At 44.4% G+C, this 25367-nt stretch overlaps 1 protein-coding gene across 4 annotated transcripts in view; it reads right to left on the reverse strand.

The window, feature by feature from the left end:
* HECW1 (HECT, C2 and WW domain containing E3 ubiquitin protein ligase 1) overlaps positions 1–25367 on the reverse strand; it is a 469612-nt gene that overhangs the window by 36381 nt on the left and 407864 nt on the right. For all 4 annotated transcript variants that reach the window (XM_082691734.1, XM_082691733.1, XM_082691731.1 and 1 more), the window contains 5 exons: positions 20876–20959; positions 20326–20435; positions 14895–15015; positions 14025–14138; positions 13059–13211 (listed from right to left, as the gene is read on the reverse strand). In XM_082691734.1, the coding sequence (XP_082547860.1) occupies positions 13059–13211; positions 14025–14138; positions 14895–15015; positions 20326–20435; positions 20876–20959 (582 nt within the window). The remainder of the gene's footprint in view (positions 1–13058; positions 13212–14024; positions 14139–14894; positions 15016–20325; positions 20436–20875; positions 20960–25367) is intronic.

A 25367-nucleotide genomic window follows, 5' to 3' on the forward strand; every position in this document is an offset into this window, starting at 1 on the left:
GGGGCGTGGAGGGGACCGGGCGGGTGGGGAGAAATGGTCTGAAAGTCAGAAGTGAAATTTTGCCTTAGGCATTGGCCATTGCATTTTATGAGCAGACCCCAGAGAGGGCGTGGAGTGTAAAGACCCATCTCTTCTCAAAGCAGATGGTACACTTACACTCAGCCCACTCACCCGCACCCACGTGCATCTGTCTTTGCCACCTTCCACTACAGTAAACAGGGGAGGGGTTCTTCTTTCTTGCCCAAACTAACCCCCTTCGTGTGTCCCCAGCCTCAAGTGTGCACCTGCAACCCACCCTTGTCATTTCTCTCCCTCCAACCCAAAGAGGGAGCCGTCCCCGGTCCAAAGCTTCTCTCTTCATTAGTGTGACGGGTCTTCTTCCCTCCTGCCTCCTCAAAGCTCTTTCCCATCAATTTCCTGCTCTCTCTTATAATTCTATATAATTCTCTCTTATAATTTGCCTCTCTTCTTTCTATCTGCTCAGAAATCTTATATGCTTCTGCTGCTAGGCACAACTAGGCTCCCAGAAAGAGCCATTTTTAGGGCTATTGATTGCTAATAAATTTTTTTATTCAATTATAACTCACATAGTAATGTCCTACTAGTAGGACAGGTACATGTCATAGTACTTTGATATTTTTATACATTAGAGAATGCTCACCATGGTGAGACTAGTTATCCATCACCATACAAAGTGATCATAGTATTATTAACTACATTCTGTCTGCTGTACGTTACATCCCCATAACTTATGTGAGCAGAACTCCCTTTGGAAAGTGAACACAGGTTGCAAATGGTGGGGTCAAGGACCAGCAATAATGACCTCTTTGCTATGGAGCTGTTCTGGCCTAGGTGTTAGGAAAGTGGAGCTGGGACTCTTGCGGTGCCCTGTCCTCCAACAGGGTGACATTTCCCCAGCTCCTTGCTCCCATGCCGCACCCAGCATGGTTTTCATTCCCTCTGTTCAGTGCACATTCCTGCCTGCTGAGTGCTGGGTTTGGCCCCAAGCTCGTCTCCCAGTGCCACAGCTACTAGTGGGTTGGACTTGGGCCCGGCAGCCCCACCAGCAGTTTGCTCTGGTGCTGCTCCCTCCGGGTCTACAGGAAGACTGCCGTGGGGTACCAGGCCCTCCTGCACAGCTGCAGGCCCACTGGGAGGGAGCAGGTGGTCTGCGGGGCAGGTGACAGCACCCGGCCAGAGAGAACTCCCTGCCTGCAACCCTCCCAAGGAACCCCATGTGCCTCCTGATTCCTGAGATGTACGGCCTCTGTCTAAGCTTTGCCGCCGAGTCCAGCAGGCAAGTGCTCTGGAAGCAAATGATTAAAGCAAGTGGGAGGCTCCGTTGTGGATGGACTAGAAAGAATGAGAACGTGGAGTCAGGGACCTGAGGGTACCGAGGCTCTTACCTGGTCGCTGCTCAGAGGCTGGGTTATGTGGATCCAGTAACCAAAGATATATATAAAAAAAAAATGACTTATTCCAATATGAAACATGTTTTCACAATACGATAAGCCTGCAGAAATATTCTTTATCCTGCAAAAATGTGGCTGCCCTTGTTCAGCCGGGAGGTACTTTTCTTTGCCCAACCCCTTTCCATATGGAAACATGAAAGTCCTCAACAGGGAGACATCTGCCTCCCAGGAGACATCTGGCAACCTCTGGAGTCTTTTTGGGTTGTCACAACTGGCTACGGTAGGGGTGGCACAACCATTCCCAGAGAGCAGAGGCTAAGGATGCTGCTAAACATTCTACAACACACGGGACAAACCCTGCAATAATGGTCTGGCCCCAAATGTCACCAGTGCTGAGGTCGAGAAACTGCGGATGGAAGGAACCACTCTAGCTCTCTCTGGCACCTTCCGACGTGCCTGCAGAATATCAAGGACAGAATGATGGCATCTACATTTACAACCTTCTGCTCTACTTTCTGCTCCACCATGCAGAACAGGCATCGTTCTCTCACGGAGGCCGAGATTCAGATAGGTTAAGAAAGCTGCTCAGGTTCACAGAGCACTGAAGAGGAGAGGAGAAATGTGCAGGCAGGTTTGCCAGGCTCTGAAATCATCATCTCGTGCTGAGTGACGCCCCGGCTCAGGAACTGGGGTGCTGCCTCTAGGCCAGACACCAGGCTGGGTGCAAAGAGCAAAGATAGTAGTGTGTTGACTGATCCAGTTTCCAAACTAACACAAATCTTCACAATGCGAAGACCCAAGGGGGGAGAAGAAGGATCTGAGTGGGCAAGTGAGCAGTCACACAGCACCTGACGGAGACTGGCTCTACTTGCCTTGTTCTAAATGCTGGATTGAACGCGCATTCCACTGGCAAGTAGTTTCAGTTAAAAGGGTTTGAGCACCGTGGGTTCTCAAAGAACTCAAGAGAAGAAGCTGTTTTCTGGAAGAAAGTTCAGGAAAGAAATCAGGAAGGAACTACTAAATATTTTAAGTGGGCTTTAAGGGCGGATGGAATGTGGACCCCTATGGCTGAGGGACAGAGGGACAATAGGAACCCTAGAGGGCGGAGGAGAGTGGAGTGTAGCCCCCCCGGGGACGCAGGAGGAGGACAAAGGAGGAACTGGTCAGAGAGGCAGATGGTGTCTCAAAGGCGAGCTGTCTCAGACCTTCTGGGCTGTCCCGAGGACCTGAGGAATCTGGACTGCATTCTGTAGACAGTGGGAATTAGTACAGATTTTTGTGCTGAGTAACAGGGGTGGGGGTGGGTGGGTGGCGGCAAAATGGGATAGAGAAAGGAGAGACCAGGTCAGGAGAGCAAGGCGGCAGCACGAACATGCAGCATCTATAACACGCCCGAGGAAGCTCACTGCTAGGCAGGCTATGTGACGGGCACCAAGTCCCCAGGAGCAGGAGTGCATGGAGGGGTTCATATCTGGGACATGCTTCCAACTAGTAATTCAACTAAGCCCTTTGCACCAAATGGCATTTTAGTCTTTAGGAATGTATTTAATGATTTGTTTTTAAAGATTTATTTATTTGGGAGAGAAGCCGAGAGAATGCAAGTGGCGGGGGGAGGGGCAGAGAGAGTCTTAAGCAGACTCAGTGTCAAGCCTGACGTGGAGCTCCATCCCAGGACCCGAGATCACGACCTGAGCCGAAACCATGAGTCAGACGCTTAACTGGCTGCACCACCCAGGTGTCCCTGGGAATTATTTTTTTAATTTTTAAAAAAGATTTATTTATTTGACCAAGAGAGACACAGAGGGAGAGGGAACACAAGCAGTGGGAATGGGAGAGGAAAAAGCAGACTTCCCCCTGAGCAGAGAGCCCAATGCGGGCTTTGATCCCAGGACCCTGAGATCATGACCCGAGCTGAAGGCAGATGCTTAACGACTGAGCCAGCCAGGTGCCCCTACGAATTTATTTTTAAAAAATCGCACATTATCTTTAGATGAATTCATTAAAATGACTATAGATCCATTTTTTAAGCTTGCCTTTGAATTTGTTTGTGGTACTTCTGCCATAAAAAAGTCTTCAGATTTTTATACATATTCAAATGTCTTTTCTATGATAGATTCTAGGGTTCCAATAATGATTTAAGAAGTCTCTACCACACAAGCTTTCTTGTTTCTTTTACGTTCTCAATAATGTTAATGTTCTAGAATATCTATGGAACCTAGATTTGCTTGAAGAAATTTTGCTATAATTTTTACATATGCTTTCAGATTAGAGAGAAATTTAACCTAACGTTTTGTTGCACAGCTGATTGTATTGGCATCATTAACAGAGGAGTTCATTCTTTCCCAACTGAATTGAGTATTTTAAATATACTAAATCCTCAGGTCTATTTCTAGATAATGCAAGTGTTCAAAGTGAGCGTTCTTTCTAAGTTTTGAAATCTTGCCTAAGCTTCCTTGCAAGTTCTGAAGAAGGCTGGGTTAAGAAACGAACAGAATGGACACAGTCACAACAGGTCATGCACAATTTAATGGTGATTTCTAATCTAGTTTCTGTGCCATAGTTACTTGATGGCACGGCTGAGAAGGCTACTCAGATTCAGCCAGACGGGACCCACGAAGCTCTTAGACCACAGAAAGCCCTAGCGACTGCTGCTGGGTGATGTGGAGTAAGGAGTTTATCTGATCCTGACTCAAATAAAAACTATACACTGAGCTCTTCTGTCAGGAGGGATCCTGGGGAGGTTGAAAGGCCAGAAGACATCCAATGGGATCTTGTGATATTGTGGTTTCTACCTACTAATTCAAGACTCCACACATGCAGCAAGGGACATTTAAAGTATGTTATCCAGGACTTCTTAAGTTCCATAAAACTCTACAATTACACTTAATACCCACTTGGCCAACCTCTAAACATGTTCAAAGGAGTCTCCCTCCTCCCCGCACCTCCCTTTGCTAAAGACCTGAAAGCAGAAGATTTTTACCACCCAAGTAGTTAGTGTCTGCTTGCAAAGGGAGAGAGGTCAGGGCAGAAGCAGAATGGGGGTAAGAGTCTATGCTACAGATACAAAGGTTCTTGGAGATTTTGACTTGAGAGGTCTTAGAGTTCTGGTTATGACACTGGCAGGGTTAGATGGGCCACCATCACTGACATGAAATGACCACATGGACCTTCTAGCTGTTGAACAGAAACTGATTAAACAGTGTCAGATCTGAAACCTGGCTTCTGAAAATCTGCTGCTGATGATAATGTGAAGAGTGACTCACATCACAGTAATTGTTGTGATGCAACAATTCAAAGTGATCAAGTGATGCATGCTAGTACTTAAAACAGAGCACGTGTGACACTCTATCTAGCACTCTGCCTCAGAATAGAGAAGCCATTCACCTGTTTCGATTGTTTAGTCTTCAGAGCTAAGATCTTAGGCTTGCTCTGGGAGAAGTGGCATTTAGAATCACTGAGACAGGAAAAGAACTTCCAATGGTGATCTTAGAGAGGACAATTGGTAGAATCTTAAATGATCTGCAAAAATGAGCACTGTTTTTCCAAATCCCAAATATTTTGAACTAAAAATTGAAATGAGGGGTGCATGGGTAGTTCAGTGGTTTAAGCCTCTGCCTTTGGCTCAGGTCATGATCTCAGGGTCCTGGGATCGAGCCCCACATCGGGTTCTCTGCTCAGCGGGGAGCCTGCTTCCCCCTCTCTCTCTGCCTGATGCTCTGCCTACTTGTGATCTCTCTTTGCTTCTACACGTATTTATTGAGTGCCAAGTTTATGATTAGGAAAACAAGGCTGCGGTTTTATAGGGCTTACATTGTAGGGGGAGAGACAAACCAATAATGAGTTATAAATATATAAGATAAATATATAAATATACTTTATTTCATACAGCAATAAGTCCTATCACTATGCAAAGCTGTTAAGTTGGAGAGTTATAAATGGATGGGCTATTTTATTTTTTTTAAAGATTTTATTTATTTCTTTGACACAGAGAGAGAGAGAGAGAGAGAGAGAGATCACAAATAGGCAGAGAGGCAGGCAGAGAGAGAGGGAGAAGCAGGCTCCCCGCTGAACAGAGAGCCCAATGCGGGGCTCCATCCCAGGACCCCGAGATCATGACCTGAGCTGAAGGCAGAGGCTTAAACCACTGAGCCACCCAGGCACCCCTGGATGGGCTATATTTTCAATCAACTGATCAGGATAGGCCCTTAGAGGAGATGTTTAAACTGAATGTGAATCTTTCCTACTCAAACATAATAATTTGAAAATATATGCATTTTGCACCATTCATACTTTATATTAGACATAAAAATACATTTAGAGCTTTGCACATTTACAGTTTTGTCACCTTCATTCAGAATACATAGAAGTTTTTACTTGGTATTTTCTTATATATCACTTTATAGCAAGTGGAAAATTTCATATACTTAAATTAACTCTCTATCTGTATGATTCATCACCAAGCTTTGCTCATTTGCTCATTCTCCTTCTGAAATAAGTCCACTCCCACTGCTTTTGCCCTATTTTTTTTTTGAAAGGACGGTTTCAGCAGCCTCTTAAATGACACCGCCATTGTCCACTCCAATTCAACTACTTATAACCAGAGTTGACTTTTGAAAATACAGATTTGATCAAGACATTCCTCTAAAGATATCACACTGTCATCTTCATGATAAAATCCCAAATCCCTGGAATGCCATCAGATGCCCTTTCCTACTAATAAGGGGACGCCTTTAGAGCCTCTTTATCTCTGTTTTGTAGCCGCACAAAACGGACATGTGTGTTCACGCCTCCACCCTGCTGGGAATGTTGGGACCTCTATCTGGATGTCCCTTTTCCCCACACATTTATTTATTTATTTATTTGACACACACAGAGAGAGAGAGAGGGAGAGCACGCACAAGCAGGGGGAGGGGCAGAGGGAGAAGCAGGCTCCTGGCCAAGCAGGGAGCCCAAGGTGGGGCTCGATCCCAAGATCCTGGGATCATGACCTGAGCTCAGGGCAGAGGCTAAATGACCGAGACACCCAGGTGCCCCAAGATCCCAGCCATTCTTCTTCTTCTTCTTTTTTTTTTTTTTAATATAAAGGATACTTATTTAAATGTTCACACCAGTTTTTAAAAAAATGGAATAACCCAGGCACTTGGGTGACTCAGTTGGTTAAGCATCTACCCTCTGCTCAGGTCACTATCCTAGGGTCCTGGGATCATTCCCTGCTCAGGAGGGCAGGTCTGTTTCTTCCTCTCCCTCTGCTCCTCCACCTGCTCCCTCTCTCTCTCTCAAATGAGTATATAAATAAAAATCTTTTTAAAAATAGAATAAATCTAAACGTCCAACAATATAATACTCTCACGCTCATTCTTAAGGCTCTTGTACCTAATACTCATTACCATACAATGTGGTAAGGGCATAACATGGTATATATAGCAATTATCATATTGTATTGTAATCTGTCCATTTAAATACCTGCCTTTGCCCTAGTAAGTGGTCTGGAGCCTGATGCTAGAGCCAGGTTGCCTGGGTTCCCGTTTCTACTTGGTTGGTGACTGTCTCTGTGACACTGGCTACATCTGTACCTTATTGTCTTCATCTGTACCAGCACCTTCATCTACTCAGTATCTGGATTATAATATTGTTACACAAAAGTATCTAGAACAGTGCCTGGCATGGTTGGCAAGCTTTCAATGGATGTTTTATTATTTAGCTTTGTATTAGCTCCTGTATTTCCAGGGCCATAAAATCAGTCTAAAATAGCGATTAAAAGAATTAAAAGGTCAGCATATAAATACCTCATTAATATGCAAATGGCAAAGAATGAAGATGTAGACTTTAGAATAGGACTTGGAGGCTTCTGTAGTCAAAGACACATATGACAGACACACACGGAGTCTAGCAAATGGTAATATTTCTAGTGGATGGATTGAAAGTCCAAGCTCTAGAGGCTCTTCTAGTTATTTTTGATCCTGGCCTTTCACCTCCATGGGTTTCCCACCATTCTTTGCCTTGCACAGTAACCTTGGGGACAGGTTGCTATGGGCTGCGATGTCTGGAGATCCCTTGTCCTCTGGTTTACGGGTGGCTTGGCCAGTGGGGCTAGAGGATGGGAGAAGAGTGTGAGATGCTCTTTCCCAGCCCACTGCTGCCTGACTCATGTCCGGCAGGGCTGCAAGCTCCTGTGACTGCAGCTTTTATGGAAGGATCTCTCTCTTACTTGTCAGGAGTGCTATCACTGCTGATTCTGACAGGGTCCTTCTCACTTTGTAAAGTCATTGGACAAATAAGTAAAGAAACAGCAATTACAAGAAGTCCTTTTAGGCCTATGACACACTCCCCCCCCCCCAATCAGATTTTTTTTCAGTTTCCTTAATGTGTGTACACTATATTCATTCACACTGGGATCTCTCAACATTTGAGTAGAAACAAAGGGAAGTGGGTAGAATCCATATGCCCCACGGTACAGGCTTCTGATTTCACTGGCTGTTTCCCAGCATATGTGAAGCCCACACACTAGCAAGCAGGGGCCAGAGAATTTCAGGCAGCTGCAGTCAAATGGGAGTGGGCAAGGAAGGCTCTTCTGCCCATCTCTGGGGGGAAGCTGGCCTGGAAGCAGCTGATAGAGAGGCCCAGTGCACTGTGAGAAGAGTTGGAGGCTCTCCATCAGTAACAGCAGAGTACAAAGCTCCCAGGGATATGTGCATTTATTGCCGACACTGTAAGGGCTTTAAAATCACAGATGGTAACAAAGGGTCACCTTTGAGCAACTAATTGTACATGGAAGGTAGGAGCCCTCTATTTTAATGGCCTTGGTACAAGGAAGTGACTGGTGTGGCTTGTGGAACAACACTCAGTTATCCAGCCAATCCTCAAAGACATGTTATTTTAACACCTCAAATTGGTAGGCATGTGCTAGAGTAAAAAATAAGACAAACCCGTCTCTGCTCCGATGAAGGTATTTTCAAGGGAGAATCACATAAATCAGGGTACGGGACACAGAAGAAGGCCAGTGACAGATAAAGACCAGAAAAAAAAAGAGAAAAAAAGAAAGAAAAAAGACCAGTGCAAGGATGCCTCCTCCAGCCACACCTGAGCAAGGTTTCAATCCTGGGTGATGTTGGAATCCTGTAAACCTGATGAGTTTTCTGTTCATTTCTGTTGTGTAGAGTGAAGAGGTGGGCAGGGGGCGGGAGTCACTCCTCCTTCCAGGCAGACCCCTGCCCAGGCTTGTTCTGCATCGGGGACAATTTCCAGCGTTACAAAATCAAGGCTGCAACCAGGATGGGTCCTTTACTCTTTTGGTCTGTTTTCTTGTGTGTGATGTATTGGTCACAGCAAGAATCTTCTTCCTGACAGCCCATGTGGATCGTGGGAGAAAGCGTCCTGGGAGTGAGGAAGGAAGGAGAGCCCTGCACCTAGACCCAAGATCAGCCACAGCCCCACCCATTCTGTTGGCGGGGGTGTGGCACCTGCTTTGAGGTTTGGGAACTCAGGATTCACTGACCAACTCCACAGTGTCATCCTCTCCCAGCTGCAGGAGTGACACTGACAAAGGCTCAGGCAGCAGCCTCGGCGCCCACGCGGTGCTCATCCATTGTGTTAGGCCCAGAGTGACTCCAAAGTGTGAGCCCTCCTTGGCACCCCTCTTTAAAATGTCTGCCAACGAGCTGACGGAGCACCTCAGGGTGCTCAGTTTTCTTTGTAAAACTATTTGCTACTAGGCACAAGGGCAGCTTCTAGCAAGACACCCAGAAGGAATATTCGCTGCGATGCCCACAGCCCACCAGGGCTTCCCATCTAAAGCTAAAGCAGGCTGTGCCCTAGTGGCTCAAGTTTTCTCAGCCATGGCTCTGACCGCCCAACAAGCTTGCTGCCCGCTCCCAGGCCCCTGTGCGCGGATGAGAGAAGCGTCCGAGTCTCTGTGAGGCTCCCTGTGCTGTCCAGCTCCCGTGCTCGTTCTGCATCCTCATGTCTCTACTGGCCCAGGGTGCGGAGGACTGGACGTTTTGAGTTTCTGCCTTGCATCAGAGGGGAAGTCCCTGCTCACCTTATAACGATTCTCCCTCCAATGTACAGCACTACAGCGGCCTGGTCTGCCAGGGCTCCGTGGAAATGGCGAGCTGCTCAGAAAGCGACCTGCAGTTTTGTTCTAGGCTACATAGCCCATATACTCAACACGAGTAGGGACCTTGGCAGAACAAAGTCCCCAGGTGCTTTCCTCTGGAAAGCAGCGGTTAGCACCTCCAGGGTACCTACTTCTAGGCCTTTGATGTTTATAAAGCATTCACCCAGAGAACTCCGCAAATGCTTGCCAACATCCCTGTGTAACAGTCCCTTCCTCACTGTAATAAAGTGTAACTTACACATCGGCATGGCTGTCTGCCGCCGCTCATGCCAGAGGTGAGCGGAAGGACTGGAGTCTGGTGTGAGAGCAGGGGCTGGGCGGCGGGCTAGCCACCTTCCCCAGTGGAAAGTAATGGAGGCCACTCCCGGGTAGCAAGCCGCAAGTCTTTGTTTGTGCCTTTGCTCTGTGTTTGCACTAAAACATGCTTGACTGCAAGGTTTTCTTCAAAACTCTGGGTCCCAAAAATGCCACCATGGCGCTGACCCTCCTTACCCCGTGCCACAATCTGAATGCAGCCCCCTTGGTCATCTGAATGTCCTTACTTCCTGGATCCCCTCAGTTCTGTCCACCAAATCCCAGGCTCTGGAGCCCTGCAGACCCCTTTCAGCTGCCTACATGTCCCCTCTGCCTCTCCCTCTCCAGACTGCCTCCCCTGTCCCCAGCAGGCGTCTCGTGAGCACCTTCTGCTCCCACCAGTGCGTTCCTTCCCTCATCATGCTCCTCCCAGGAGCTCAGCTCTAGGGTTCTTCCTTCTTAGCTTTCTCAGGGTCTGCCCATACCCGGTGTACCCACACTGTCTCTGTCTTGTGGGCCTTGGCTTTGCTCGTCATCTGCACAAGCTCTGAGGGCTCTCTCCTCTCCTCTCAAAGTGCAGCCACTCTGCAATCTCCCGCATCCCAGTTTCTAGCCCGGCTGCTCTCCAGCTCACCAGGGCCACAGTTCTAGCTACACAACACATCAACCTGTCCTTAGAGAAGAAAGTGCAAGCTACTGGCCAAAGGGTGAATTCCTCGCCTTTCCTCTAAATATCATTGAGGGGCACCTGGGTGGCTCAGTCAGTTGAGCATCTGACTCTTGGTTTCAGCTCAGGTCATGATCTCCCTGTGGTGGTGAGATTGAGCCCCGTGCTCGGCTTTGCACTTGGTGGGAGGCTTCAGACCATCTCTCCCTCTCCCTTCTCCTCATGTGCTCTCTCTCTCTCTTTCTCTCTCTCGCTCTCGATCTAGCTCTCAATTAAATAAATAAAATCTTTGAGTACCGTTTACCTCATGTAACTCCCATCACAGCCAGTAGTATCGGCCCATCCAACCAGGCAACTCCAGACATATGCTATGCATCTCTTTTTCCCTCGAGGCTCCATTACTTCAGTGAACCAACTAGTTCAATCTCTTCTCCCTCCAAGATGCCCTTCAAGCCAGTCTCTTCCTTCCTGGGACACCACCTCTGCCTGAGTGTGAACCCCTTGACTCATCAACTGCTTTAGAGCTGGTTTCACTCTTTCCAGTCTTACCTCCTCAAATGTGTCTCCCTGCAACGGCAAGGTTTACTTTCAAAACCACAAATCTAACTACAGTGTACTCCATGTCGGTTATGACCAACTTCCTCTTCTGCCCCAGCCTCACTTCAACCCTGAGGTCATTCTCTGCTCCTACTATGTCTGCACTGCTTGTGGAAAGCTCCATTCCCTCTCATGCTTTTCAGTTCTTAATCCCTATTTGGTTTCTGGGCATATCTTCTCTCCCCTCCTCTGCTGAGTCTCTTAAGACTGGGTGTAGTCATCCCCTCTTTTTTAAGATCCACTGGCTTCACTCCCCACACCCCCACCTTGTGTCGAGTGGTTTTGAGAGTTGTAATTTATACAATGTGTTTTAATACATGTATTTAATACAATGTAGTACAATTTTATATAATACAATTTAATACAATTCTCAGGCTTATATATGCATCCCAGGCTTATTCACATGTGTGCATGTGTGTTAAGTATGTGTAGCCTGGCATTTAAGACACTGCAGCACAGCTGTTGGTCTACGCATGTGCTGCTCCCCACCACTCTTACCACTCCGTGGGGGAAAGAGCTTCCTCATTTCACCTTTGTATCTCCCTGGCACACAGTGTGTGTTTGGTTCGTCAATGCTAAATGAATGAAGACATCCCCACAACACCTTAGCACAGTCATATATTTGAAGGAAATATTTCTTTCTTGATTGCTGACTGTAAGTCATTACTTCTAACATCTTAAATGTGATGCTTGCAAACAAAGGGATACTTGAGGGACCGTACTGAGGATAACGCGTGTATGCATGTACTCTTGTGTCGCGGGTGCTACCGCACTCTCTACTGTCGGAATGACCCCCTCCTGATGTGACTTTAGTCCGAGCTGGCCTTCAGTTCTCAGGGTCACAAACCCCCTTAGTGGCCCCTTGCACGCTCCACCTGCCCTGCCTCTGTGCTTCTGCCTCACAGACTTCAGCATCCACTTATGGATAAACAGGAAATGGAACAACAATGGGCAACTTTGGGTTCCTCACTTGGGCCAAACACTGAGTGCAGATACACTGCTGCTCTACTCAAGAACTTCCGAGCTACAGGTTTTTGGAGAGAGAGGACACGTGCAATAGCTATAAGTCTTAGCAGAGGTGGGTTATTCTGATGCTATATATCAAAATATGGGCATTGGGGCTCTAAGCCAGGAGGCCAGGGATCACCCCAGGAGCTCCCTCCCCCAGCAGCTGTCACAACACATCAAAAATGAGCAACGTTAAGATATTATCAGTTTCTAGGACTCATTTTCCTCTTAACAGCAGTAGCTCCTACAGTAAGAGTAGGAATACTTTTCAAATCAGGTGTGGTGGTACCACAGCAGGAAGAAGCTTGCATCCTAGATGTACCACGCAACTTTCTAGAGACTTCTAATACCCACATCTGAGGTATCTCACCACAGAATGGCAGACAGTTGACTGACAGTTATCTTCTTATACATCTTGGTAAGTGGTGATGGATGCCTCCATAAAAGAGAATCAAAGAAATAATGGATTTTCAAGCCGGGAGGATTTTCGGAGAGCACCTGACCCAGCAGCCTTACTTGCTTCATGGTAAGAGGCACAAGCTGATATCGACAGTTCTAGAGCCACTGGTCCACCATCAAGAACATGTCCAACCCAGTGAATACCTCCAAGGAGCCTCCACCAGGGACTCTTAGGATTTTAGTAGACTTTTCAACATTTGGTAAACATTTCAACATTCAACTACGTCTACTTACCTCAGTGCTTCCTCAGAAGGCAATTACTGGCTCTTTTAGCGATTTGCTGTTCATAGTAAATCTGCAGTGTCTTTCGTAATTCCTTTCATGTTCTGGGTGAAAACTAACAGAATCTTCTTTCTAGGGCTTTCTTGTTCACTCTCATTACCCCTCTTAGTATCTGGCCCACTGCTCTACACAAGAAATAGTGCTGCTCAAGTCAGTACTACTGATGTCTGACTGAGAAAGACCAGAACTTTCGAGCTGAGAAAGCGAGCCTTCCAGATCTTACCATTCAAGATGGTTTTCCACAAACGCGGACATGGGGCTGATCTGCACTGTGTAGGTGTCATTTGCAGAGTACTCAAAGAGTCCGTAGTAAGGGTTGAATAGCTCCTGAGACAAAAGGAAGAAGAACTCTCGCGAAGGACCACTGTAGTCCAGGCTGCAAAGGAAGCAGAGGCCCAAGAAGCTCGTTACTTGTTGGGGGAGGGGCCTGTTTCTACCCAGGTGCTAGTCTGTTCCTTCAGTCAGTGTAGGGAAAGCAGAGAGAGGCCTCTGATCCTTACAGTGGATGCCTGTGGGAGCACAGTCTGCTGTAGAAAGTGAGGAAGCAGCTTCGGGATGTTTCTTACTAGATGTCCATGAATAAATTTCCTATGGCAGTGTTTCTTAGCCTTTATTCAATCATATGATCCTACTGGACAAAACACAGAGCTGGCCCATCTGAAAGAAGGAGCTTGCTGTGAGAGGCATAAAAGAGTTTCCCATGATAGTACATGGGTGAGAACCAAGAAAACTTCCAAGTTTGTTGTGATACGCCCTTCTAGGTAGGCTTATCTTCCAGGGTTGGAGATAGTTTTTCACAAAATCACTGAAATGCTAGGGAAAATTTGCTATGTAGTTCTTTATGTGCACTCTAGGAGGAAGAGCTTTTTGATCAGATACTCAAAAGTGTACACAACCTGAAAAAGTAAAGATCCAATAGCTTAAGTCTATATTTTTGGTTGTGCACAATGTAAATAAGTAACCTCAGACTCTAACACAAGCCAATAATCTTGGGCTTTTGAAGAACATAATTCTAAAGTTTGGCAATGCCTGGAGAGAGAAAGACCTCCTGGAGGGACATGATCAGAATCACCTTGGGGCAAAGGCTAAGAGCTATCCTGTTCTTTTTTTCAGAAAAGTCACCAAGATCTGGTGACTCTGGCCTGCCCACACTGAATGAGGTGTCTGCATAAAACTGCTGGTGCCTCACCCCTCCTCTCCAACAAAGGTGACGTAGAGTTTGTTTCGCTGAAGCTCCTTCCGGGAATAGGCCATCACCTGATTGAAGGTTCCCTCCAACAAATGGTCCCGACGAATGATGAGCCTGGGAAGAAGCCATGCGGGCAGTGAGTAGTGGCTCTGGGCTCTGATGTTGGAGAGTGCTCTAGATGAGTTGTGAGTGCCCAAGCTTATGGTGTCACCCCCTTGCCTCTCCAACTTGGTGAAGATCACATGAGTTCAGCAATGGATTTATTTTAACGCTCTTTTCAAAACACTGGGAGCACAAGGACAACATGTACGTTTTTATAATTGGATGACCTCCACCATATTGCCCTACTTTTAGGATTCTTTTGAACAATTCCAAAGAGAATCTCTTAAGTTGGATTTCTGAGTTAAGATTTAGTGTTTAAAGATGAACACAATAAACCCAGAGGGGAAAAATATAACTATTCACTTAGACCTCTGTTACAAAGTTATAGAATGTATGAATTTGACAAATAAATTAAATTTGCTCCAAGAATAAGTAAGAGGAAATACATAATTTTAAAAATTTAGTTCAAGATTCTTGGTTTTCTGTAAAGGTCTATCATTAATTTTGTATATGCCTTTGTCTGAAATGTTTTTTTTTTCTCTCTCTCCTTCTCTTCTCTTTCCTTCCTTCCTGATTCTCTTCCAATTTAACTTCCTTCTTTCTTCCCAACTTTTTTCTTTTTTTTTTTTTTAACATTCCTCCTTTCTATGAACATAACTGTTACCACACCATGGAATCCAATCTCCAAAAAGTATCACAAAGTATAGGGGAGAAAAGGATAGGAACATCTAGCATCCGAATTCGGTGAACAAGCATTGGAACACTCACTTAATTTTCCCTGGACCCTGACCAAATCCTTTGGCTTCCAATTTTCGGTAGAAATTTCGGAGCTTGGCTTCAAAGTCTCTCCGGTAGGGTGAAGGGGCTCTTGCACTGGCTCTCTGTAAGCCTGCAGAGAGAAGCACATGGTCTGAAGGTCATCACTGATATGTGGAGCAATGTCAGAAGAAGGGCCAACCAGAGGCACATTCCTATGTCTTATTTTCCTCTCAAAAAAGTTTCCTTTGATTTCCATGACTCTTTCAGTGTCTTTTGTAATAAATGGAAGTAATATAATAAGGAGAAAAATGAATTCTGATGACAATAAACATTTATGTCTTCCACTCCACCTCAAGTTGTATTTCTCTTAATAATACCTTCGTGAGAATATCTGTTGGCTTAACTGTACTTAAATAATCTAAATCAGCATATCAAACTAGTCTAAATTTTTCTTGTAAGTTTCTATGTTATAATAAGTGATTATAACTGTAACGAGGCAACTCAGACTAACACATGTGTATGGCATACTTGTCTAACTATACTGACCCTAAAATAAACAGAGGTGTCCTGTAGGGCCCAGAGCATTGAGGACTTTATATTAGATGATTTTGTATCATAGAGGAAACATTTGTAATAGTAATAATAATGACTTTCTGATTCTATTTAGAAAAAGAGTTTTTATATCACTGTTTTGTGAATGCTTTGTTATCCTTATATACTTTTTAATGAGAAAAGGAGTGGAAAAAATAACATTCTTCTCCAAGTTTTACAGATGACCAGAATCATGGTCTGCCCCTTCAATAACTACTATATTCCAGGTATTGAATTAATATTCTAAAGAAGACTGATACCAATAAACTCACAGGCAGGACAATATAATTACAAGTTGAGATGACTGCTAGCTAGGAAGGAAAGGAACTCAGTTCTTTGATATCAGAGAGCACTCTGGCCAAGTTTGGGAAGGCTTCCCTGGGGAATATTCCCTGGGGAAGAATAAGTAAGCATGAATTAGACTGAATTAGTTGGGAAAGGCTTCCCTTTAACTAAGACACGACATGAGCTGGGAGTAGAGCAGTCTAGGTAGAAGATCAGCATGTACAAAGGTACTGAGGCAGAATGGAAAGTGGGGCTCAGGGTACATGGATCAGAGTGATGCAAACAAGGCTTGCGAGGTGGGTGGATGATCAAAAGGATAAGGTCCATTCTGCTAAACAATTCTGTTTAATACTAAGCACAGTAGGAAGCCACTGCACGAGGACTGACATGATGACAATTGAGTTATGAAAACATTAGTCTTTCTGCAGGAGAGAGAAAAACGAGAGGCCTGGGGTGGATTTAGAGAGCCTAAACTAGACTAGGGTGGTGTCAGTGAAGGTGAGGAGAGCACAGACTGTGGTGTGTTTAGGAGGCAATGAACTGGACATAGGTAGTGAGGGAGAGGTGGGCTTTAGGTTTTGTTACTGAAGGAACTGCATCGATAGTCAATGAGATGGGGACAATAAAAGAAGAACATATCTGTGGGGGAGATCATAAGCTTGGTCTTTGATGGTGCTACCCTTGAATGTCTAATTGGAAAGAGACATGGTTTGAGAGAGAGAAGAGAAGAAACCTGGGACTGAGTTTTAGACATGGCAGGAAGTGAAGGATGAGTCTGCACAGGTGGCCAAAGAAGTAGTTGAAATGCATACAGTAGTGTCACAGAAGCTTACTGAAGAAGTGACTTAGGGGGAGCAATCAATAATGTCAAATGTGGCTTAATGTTAAATGTGAGAATTACCCACTGGACTGTGTGTCTGGAGGTCATGGTGACCTTAGTGAAGGCAGGTCCTCTGATGCACCAGTGTGGAGTGGAAGGAGGGGTAGGCTTGGAAGGCTTGTAGGATTGGCAGCAGGCAGTTGAGAAAATGTCTACCTAATGGCTTCAGTTTTCTCAGTGAAGGGAGAAGGGGCTTCATTTGCTAGGAGAGACACAGAGAGCTGGAGTTTTGAGGGGCGCATAGACATTCAAAATCGCAGTAGGGGGCACCTGGGTGGCTTAGTTGGTTGTGTCTGACTCTTGATTTTGGCTCAGAGGTCATGATCCCAGGGTTTTGAGATCAAGCCCTGTGTTGGGCCCCTCCCCCTGCACACTCTCTCTCTAAAAAAGAAAAAGAAAAAATAACCAGCAGTAGGGAAGTTTACCTAGGAAACACGGTCGAGTTTTCTTTTGGGTATTCAAGGTCTAGGTGAGGTGAGAGATGGCTAACATATAGTTTGTAGTCTGCCCTGTCAGATGAATTTGCCCAAGAAGTCCTGAGCATAGATGCAGAGGAAGCAGATAGTATGTTTATCAAGGGGCAGAGTTCTGCAAACAAAATGGAGAGGACTGGGGAGTTTAGGCCATTGGCACAGATGTTACAAAGAAAATGAACTGTGGAATCTATGCTGGGTAAGGGAAGAACAGAAAGGAAAGGAGAGACATGCATGAACTAAGGTCCTGATGAGGACAAGGGACAGTAATGGGGAGAGTAGTTGAACAAGCACGTTGGATGGGAGTGAGATGCTTGAATCAGTGATTTTAGAGATAACGACAGGGGTGGGAAGATGACTGTGGGAACAAGTGGTTGCACTTGGGGGAAGGTCATTGCAGACCAGAAATTCCAGAAACCAGGAGCTCAGGGAAATGAATGGGTGTCCTTGTGTATGCTGAAGTCATTCAGGATGATGGAAGCACTTGAGAAGGAGAGGGGGATTATGAGACAGGTACCGCAGTCTTTGAGAATGACAGAAAGGCTGGGAGATGACAGCAACTGGGGTGGTGGGGAGACACAGCTGAGTAGTATAATCAAGGAAGTGTGAAGGGCCCTAGCCTTACCTTTGTGCCTCCACAGCACCTGAGGCGTAAGGGAACCAACAGCCACCACTTGAAAAAAGCTATCCTAAGTGAAATGACAGGTTTCAGGCTACAGGTTCAACTAGAATACAAGTCTTTAGGTGCAAGTAGCATTTTCTGCCCAGTAGAATGCAGGTAGCACCGAGTTAAATTTCATGAAGGTCTAAAAATATGGGAATTGTAAAATTTAACACCAAAACATTTGCATTACATAATCTAGGACCCCATGGTCAGAGCTAGGAGAATTAAAAATTAAAATGAATTGGATGATTGTTTGCGTTCATGGTATTAGTAATGCCTTTTATAAAAGTTATGCAAATAATTATCATTTAGCAAATAACTCTTTATTCTCTTTTATTTTTCTATTTGTACTATTATATCTCCCCCATGTCAAGATGTTAAAATCATACTCTACTTTCAACTGTTTGAACCAAAGTGCAGATGCTTTATCAGGCTAGGACAACATCTATGACAAAATGAAAGATCATGGTGGAGACCCACAGTTGTCCCTAAATGGAAGGCTCTGCTCCCCAAAAGTAAGTCATCCTGTGTGCACCAGAAACATTTGGCTGTCCTGATGTTGGCTCAGGCAAAGCTCCTCATCCTCCTTTCCCAGACCACAGCATCTCAATTACACTGTATGTCCTTAACTAAGCCTTTGGTGCACTGGTTTGGAGGAGACGACAATGAGGAGATACTGACTTAGAAACAGATTCTAGCAATTAATAAAACTACCTCTAAGAGATAATTCTGAGGACATGACTTGGAGGAGCCAAACTAATATATTCATTTTAGAGACCTGCAGCATTTCCAAGTAATGCCGAGTGAGACATCCCTTTGGAGGGACGAAACACACTGCTAAAATCTCTCTCTTGTGACTTGCTCCAGTGGCTTCAAAAACTAAGCTTGGACAGACTCTAGAAGCTGTGAGATATGAACCTACTAGATTTTTATTTTATTATTTTTCTCCTTCCTTCATTCTTTCCTTCCTTTTTAAATTAAGTTTAATTAGCCAATATACAGTATTACATCATTAGTTGTTTTTTTTTTTATTGTGTTCAATTAGGCAACATATAGTAGATCATTAGTTTTTGACATTGTTCAATGAGTTGAGTTCAATGAGTTGCATAGAATACCCAGTGCTCTTCGCAACATGTGCCTTTCTTGAAACCCATCAGCCAGCTACCCAATCCCCCCACCCTTCTCCCTTCTCAAACCCTCAGTTTGTTTCCCGGAGTCTATAGTCTCTCATGGCTTGTCTGCCTCTCTGATTTCTTCCCATTCGGTTTTATACATCATTAGTTTTTGATGTAGTGTTCAATGATTCATTAGTTGCGTATAACACTAGTGCTCATCAGATCAGGTGCCCTCCTTAATGCCCATCACCGAGTCATCTACCTACTACGTTTTTATAACTAAATCCCTTTACTTTTTAAGCTATAAAAAGAAATTTGGGTTTACTACCAAGACTCTGACCAAGGTGGTATAATAAACCAAGTAACTGAGGAAAAACTCTCCAATATCTGGATCCCATTTGGGAGTATAGATTTTACTTAGTAACTAATCATTTTGATTAGATTTGATGAACCCTTTGTCACTAAAGAGTTCAGTATTCATTTCCTTATTTGGAATGGAAGATACCTATAAAGAATTTCTGTTTCATGAGTAAATTAATCCTAATACATAGAAGAAAACAGCTGGGGAACAATTATACATGTAAGAAAAGTCTTCAATGTCTTCATAGGGAACATTATGGTGGCCCCTAGTAACCATATCACTGAGCAACTCCTTAGCAAAAAGTTACCAAAATTGGTATCTAGTAACATTCTGAGTCATAAGGCAGAATGTTTTGGAAACAGTTCTTCCCTTCTAAATGCCTGCAGGGTACAAAAGCAATTTAGAGCAGGGTCAGCAGACCTTTTCCTGTGAGGGGCCAGATAGTAAATATTTTAAGCTTTTGCAGCCATCTGGTCTCATCGTTATTACTCCTCTACGCCGTTATAGTGTGAAAGTTGCTACAGAAAACACACAAGTAAACAGGTGTGGCTGGGGTCCAATAACATTCTATTTACAGACACTGAGATTTGAATTTCACAGAATTTTCACATGTCATGAAAAACTGTTTTTGTAAAAAATATTTTCCAATTATTTCAAAATGTAGAACATAGGGGCTCCTGGGTGGCTCAGTGGGTTAAGCCTCTGCCTTCAGCTCAGGTCATAATCTCAGGGTCCTGGGATTGAGCCCCACATCAGGCTCTCAGCTCAGGGGGGAGCCTACTTCTCCCTCTTTCTCTCTCTCTCTGTCTGCCTCTCTGCATACTTGTGATCTCTCTCTCTGTCAAATAAATAAATTAAATCTTCAAAAAAATGTAGAACGCAGTATTACAAAAACGGGCAGCAAATTTCAACACCCAATCTTGGCAGTGTGCTTTCTATCGGAAAATTGAGAGGGAGGAAGAGAGAGAGAGCTCATACACAACTGTCCTTCTCCCACCTCCATCTGGGGGAAACACGGGTCACCACTGACATGAGACAGAATGCCAGACGCTCAAATTACGCTCAAGTTACCTGGGGAGTTCTGAGGTGAGGAACAGGGTGAACAGCGGGGAGAGAAGCTGTACCCGGGGAGGAAGGCAGCCTGCAGTGGGACGTAGGACATAATCTCTTCTTCAAAGAGACTGCAAAGTAAAAAAGAAGAAGAGAAATAAGAAGAAGCAGAGGAGAAGGAAGAAGAAGAAAGGAAAAAAGTTAGTTTTCTGTCCATGAGAGAAGATTCATGAACTGCGGTAACAGTGGTTACGGTTCTCACAAGGCAACAACAAAAGCACTTAGGTTCACTTAGGTAGGCCGATGCCGGCATGCAAATATTCTCAGCATTATTTTAAACCCTAATTAATCCTGAAATAATTGTCTCTTTCAAGTACTATATACAGTTCTTGACACCCCAGTTGTAAATGTAAAGGCGGCAATGGGCAGCAGGTACAAGGGTGGAGGCCCTACTTTAGTTGCAGCCAGTAGAATCCTCTAAAACAAACGGTGAGTGTTTCAGTCATAGCTGTAGTGGAGGAAGACTGCCCAGAGCAGCCTTTCTAGAAGCGTTTCAGGCTTAGCCCCTTACCTCAGCAAAATGACGAGATCTGCATCACAGGACAACTTTTCAAGCCCGTGATTACCCTCAGTCCGAATGTAATGGATTTTCTCCCTAGAAAAATGTGGGAAACAAAGTATGAATGACCAACAGGTAAGTTAGGGAATAAATCTCCCAATTTTTCCCCTCTCTGATGATAATAATGTGAACCCAGATCTTCATCATTACTTGAATATTTTCAGGCAACAATATAATAAATTTGTCCTTTTGGTGGGTATATTTTTGAAAAGGGAAACGTTTGGGCCTCTACCAAGATATGCAAAATAAGATCGAACAGAGAAATGCACTGTGACTCAACCTCTCAGTATAGGTAGCCCATCACTGCAGTAAAGGCTATTGTCAAAACCTGGGGGTGTTCACAGTGTCTTCACTGACTGGGGTTTCGAAAAACGGAGCGGAACTGTCCGCACCATTTCGCAGGGAAGATGTGGAAGCCCAGCGGAGCGTGCAAGCGCCATTCCTCCTCCACCAGCTGTCTCTCCCTTCATGTTCCTGTTCTCGACTCCATGTTCCTGAGCGTTGGCCTCTAAATCCTGATACCACCTCACAGAACTCTTGTTTGGAAGACTTTGGTGGATCTTCTCCCCTGGTTTGCTAACTCAGTCTCACAAAGGACTCTCAAACATATGTCATTCCAAAGACAGGGCCCCTGCGGCCCATCATTCCATTCCCCAAGGGACCTCTATGTGGGAAAGCCCCTGGTCTCTCTGTCTGGAGGAAAAATGGGAAGAACATTCTAGGGATTGCCCTTTATTCCCAGTGTCCCTGAGGACATGAAGTCCAAAGAGGGTCAACTCTACTACGGCAGCAGAGTGCCCAAAGAAAGTGTCACTGCCCTGTAGTGCTTCTATTATCCCACTGCCCACATGAACCACATCCATATATAAGAAAGCCGAACACAGTGTTCTGAGACTTTCAGTGGCTCTCCACAGGACATAGCACCTTCTGTCATGTCTATGAAAATTTCATGCAGACCCAGTTGTCTGGGGGGGCCTCCAATGCCCCTGGGACTCAATCCCAAAGGTACTGGCACTGGGAAGGATCTCTAAAGGTTAGAATACCTCTCCTACACATAATAACCCTTGCCCACCAGGAAAACTCCAGTGCAAAACCCTCCTCAAGACTCTGTTCACTACAGCCACCTGCCTCCTTGACATCTTGACATCTCCCCTTGTGGCCTCAAAACTTAATATCCAAATGAAATCCTTGACGTTCTTTCGTCTTTATCGCTGAACTCTGATCTTGTCCTTTGTGGCCTTTAACACATTCTATAGCTATATATATTTGGCTTAAGGAAAAAAAAAAAAAGGCAAACTTGCCTATCATCTGCCCTCCTCAACAGATGGCAAATACCATGCAACGTAAGGCCAATGTCTGCTTTGTTCTGCTACTGTGTACACAGCCTCCCACAGTTCTGATTCAGAACACTGGCACGATAAAAACACCAGGTGAAGGAAGAATGAATGAATGAAAACTGCTACCATGATCCTTAACGTGAAGAAATGTCATCAGCCGCTGGGTTTCTGGCTTCATCTTCCCTTTCCACATGTGGCTTCCTTATGATTCACTGCTGTCTGCTGAACAGCTTTCTGAGGACCCACCCTCCACCCTTTAACCCAGAAACTGGCTTTGTGGACCCACGATAGTGGATCCATGGCTCCCTGAGAAGAGCAAGGCTGAACAGGGGTCACAGCCCCCACCTGGAGACCACAGAGGAAGCAGTAATTTCTTCCTCTGAACAGTGTCATGGGGAAAGAAGGTTTTCTTTTCAACCTCTGGACTTTTAAAATAGAGCTTAGTCACCCTCCTGTCACACTCAGGGGCAAGCACAGGCCCAGTCATAGCAAGTAATGCCCAGGTTCCTGGTTCCTGGAAGCCTGACTCCCTGAAGAGCAGTTTCTTCCTCTTACTGTTCTCCCTTTTTTATTCCATAGCTTTTTAGTTACTATGGGCCTTCTGCTTTTGATGAGATATTCGGGCTCTCATCCTGGGCCTACAGGTCCTTAAAGGAGTTCATAATCTTAAAGAAGCTATTAGTTTCTGTACTAAATAATTGCCAAGATTTTTTCCAATTACAAGATGTCTTAATTCCAATATCTGGAAAAAATAGAGTAGAAGGACAAAAGGGAGTACTAATAAAGTAAGGCAAAAGAAGTAATGAAGTTTGTCTAGGTCAGTGAATCTTTGCCATTTGGTTTGAGCCTTTAAAAGGAGTGAGAGGTCCTTAAGAGAAAAGCCGTTCCTGAGAGGGCAGAACAAGGAGAGAACACAGCTTGTTTAATGGAGGTGGAAGATACCAGAAGGAAAAAATTAGCACGAGATGGAGAGTTAGGTTAGGGCCAGACTTTGGAAACTGCTTAGAAATCCTGACTTTATTTTATACACAATGGGAAGTATTTTTAAAGGCTGGTGTAAGATGATTTATTCTGTGCTATAAGAAGGTAATTTTGTCCTAGATCCAGGGGACACCTTTGAGGACACCCCTAGAAAATCCAGGAGAGAAATGATGAGCACCCAAACACAGGCTATGATAGGGAAGAAAAAAAAAAGGTTAAAAAAAAAAGGCTGGAAGAGAGGAAGTGAGAGGCAGATGTTTGGATGTAGAGACAGGGAAAGAGGGAAGAGTGGAGATCCGGCAACGGGGAAAACAGTGATTCTAATGCACACGGAGTAAAAAGCAGGGAAAAGAGGTGTCTGTGAGGGTGTGTGGGTGTGTGTGGGGAGAACAGTGAATGATCCACCCAGGCAGGAGTAATAGGAATTTGAATAGCAAAGAGGCTATGTTCAGGTGTTGGTGATTCACTGAGGAAGTCAAATCAGAGTACTACAGCTGTCAGCTAGACGCAAAAGACCACCAAATGGGAGATGACAAGTCAGTGACTGCACTTGTGCCCACCTTCCCTGATCCTTTACACACACTCATAAAAGCATCTCCACAGTGCCCACATGATAACTCTGTATCTGAAGAGATCAAGGGCATCTATGGGCTGAATAACGGGCCCAGATCAATGGTCTCTAAGAGATGGAGTAAGAATTCAAACTCCAAGAGGAAACACTTAACCATCACGTATAGCCAGCTTCCAAATGTTATGTAGTCAGCTGACGCAGAGAGATACCTGAATATCTTGCAAAGAAAGTGGGATCTAACTTCAGAGGATATGTTCTCTTGTTATCACCGTGAGTGGCTGTCCTTTCCAAATGAAGTGGATTCAGTTTCAGAGACACTCATGCAACAGTGACACACTAATGGATATTAAGATATAAGTAGTTAGAACACAGGATACTTCTGATACTTTTGGCTTGCTTGTTGGTGTATTTTTGAATATGTTCATCTAATAGTTGGTTTACCATTAACTGTGATATTTTAAAGATAAAACATTTAAAATGGATTAAAGACCTAAATGTGAGACCTAAAACCATAAAATTCCTAAAAGAGAACATAGGCAGTAATTGCTCTGACATTGGCTGTAGAAGCATCTTTATAGATATGTCTCCTTTGGCAAAGGAAACAAAAGCAAAAATAAACTTTTGGGACTACGCCAAAACAAAAAGCCTTTGCAAGTGAAGGAAACCAACAACAAAAGACAATGTAGTGAGTGAAAGAAGATATTTGCAAGTGATATACCCAAAAAGGGGTTAACATCTAAAATATTTAAAGAACTTATACGACTCAACATCAAAACCCCCCTAAGTAATCTAATTAAAAGTGGAAAGGGGACATGAATAGATATTTTTCTAAAGAAGAATATCCAGATGGCCAAGAGACACATGAAAATATGCTCAACATCACTCATCATCAGGGAAATGCAAATCAGTACCACAATGAGACATCACCTCACACCTGTCAGAATGGCTAATATCAGAAACACAAGAAACAACAAATGCTGGTAAGGATGTGGAGAAAAAGGAACCCACAAGCAGTGTTAGTGGGAATGTAAGCTGGTGCGCTACTGTGGAAAAGAGTATGGAGGTTCCTAAAAAAAATTATAAATAGAATTACTACATAATCTAAAAATTCCACTAGTGGGTATTCACCCCAAAAATTGAAAACACTAATTCAAAAAGATATATGCACCCCTGTGTTTATGGTAGCATATATATATAACAGCCAAGATATGGACGCGATCCAAGTGTCCATCCACAGATGAATGGATGAAGAAGATGTGGTACATATATGCAATGGAACATTACTCAGTCATAAAAAGAATGAGATCTTGCCATGTGTGACAACATGGATAGATCTAAATGGTATAATGCCAAGTAAAATAGGTCAGTCAGAGAAAAATACCATAGAGTCTCACTCATATGTAGAATTTAAGAAACAAAACAAATAAGCAAGGCAAAACAGGGACAAAGGAGAAACAGACCCTTAACAACAGAGAAGAAACTGATGGTTACACTAGGGGAGGCGGGTGGGGAAATGGGTGAAGTAAGTGAAGAGGGTTAAGGGTACAGGGACCAC

The sequence above is a fragment of the Mustela nivalis genome (genome assembly GCF_964662115.1).
Source record: "Mustela nivalis genome assembly, chromosome: 12".
Taxonomy (NCBI): Eukaryota; Metazoa; Chordata; class Mammalia; order Carnivora; family Mustelidae; genus Mustela; species Mustela nivalis.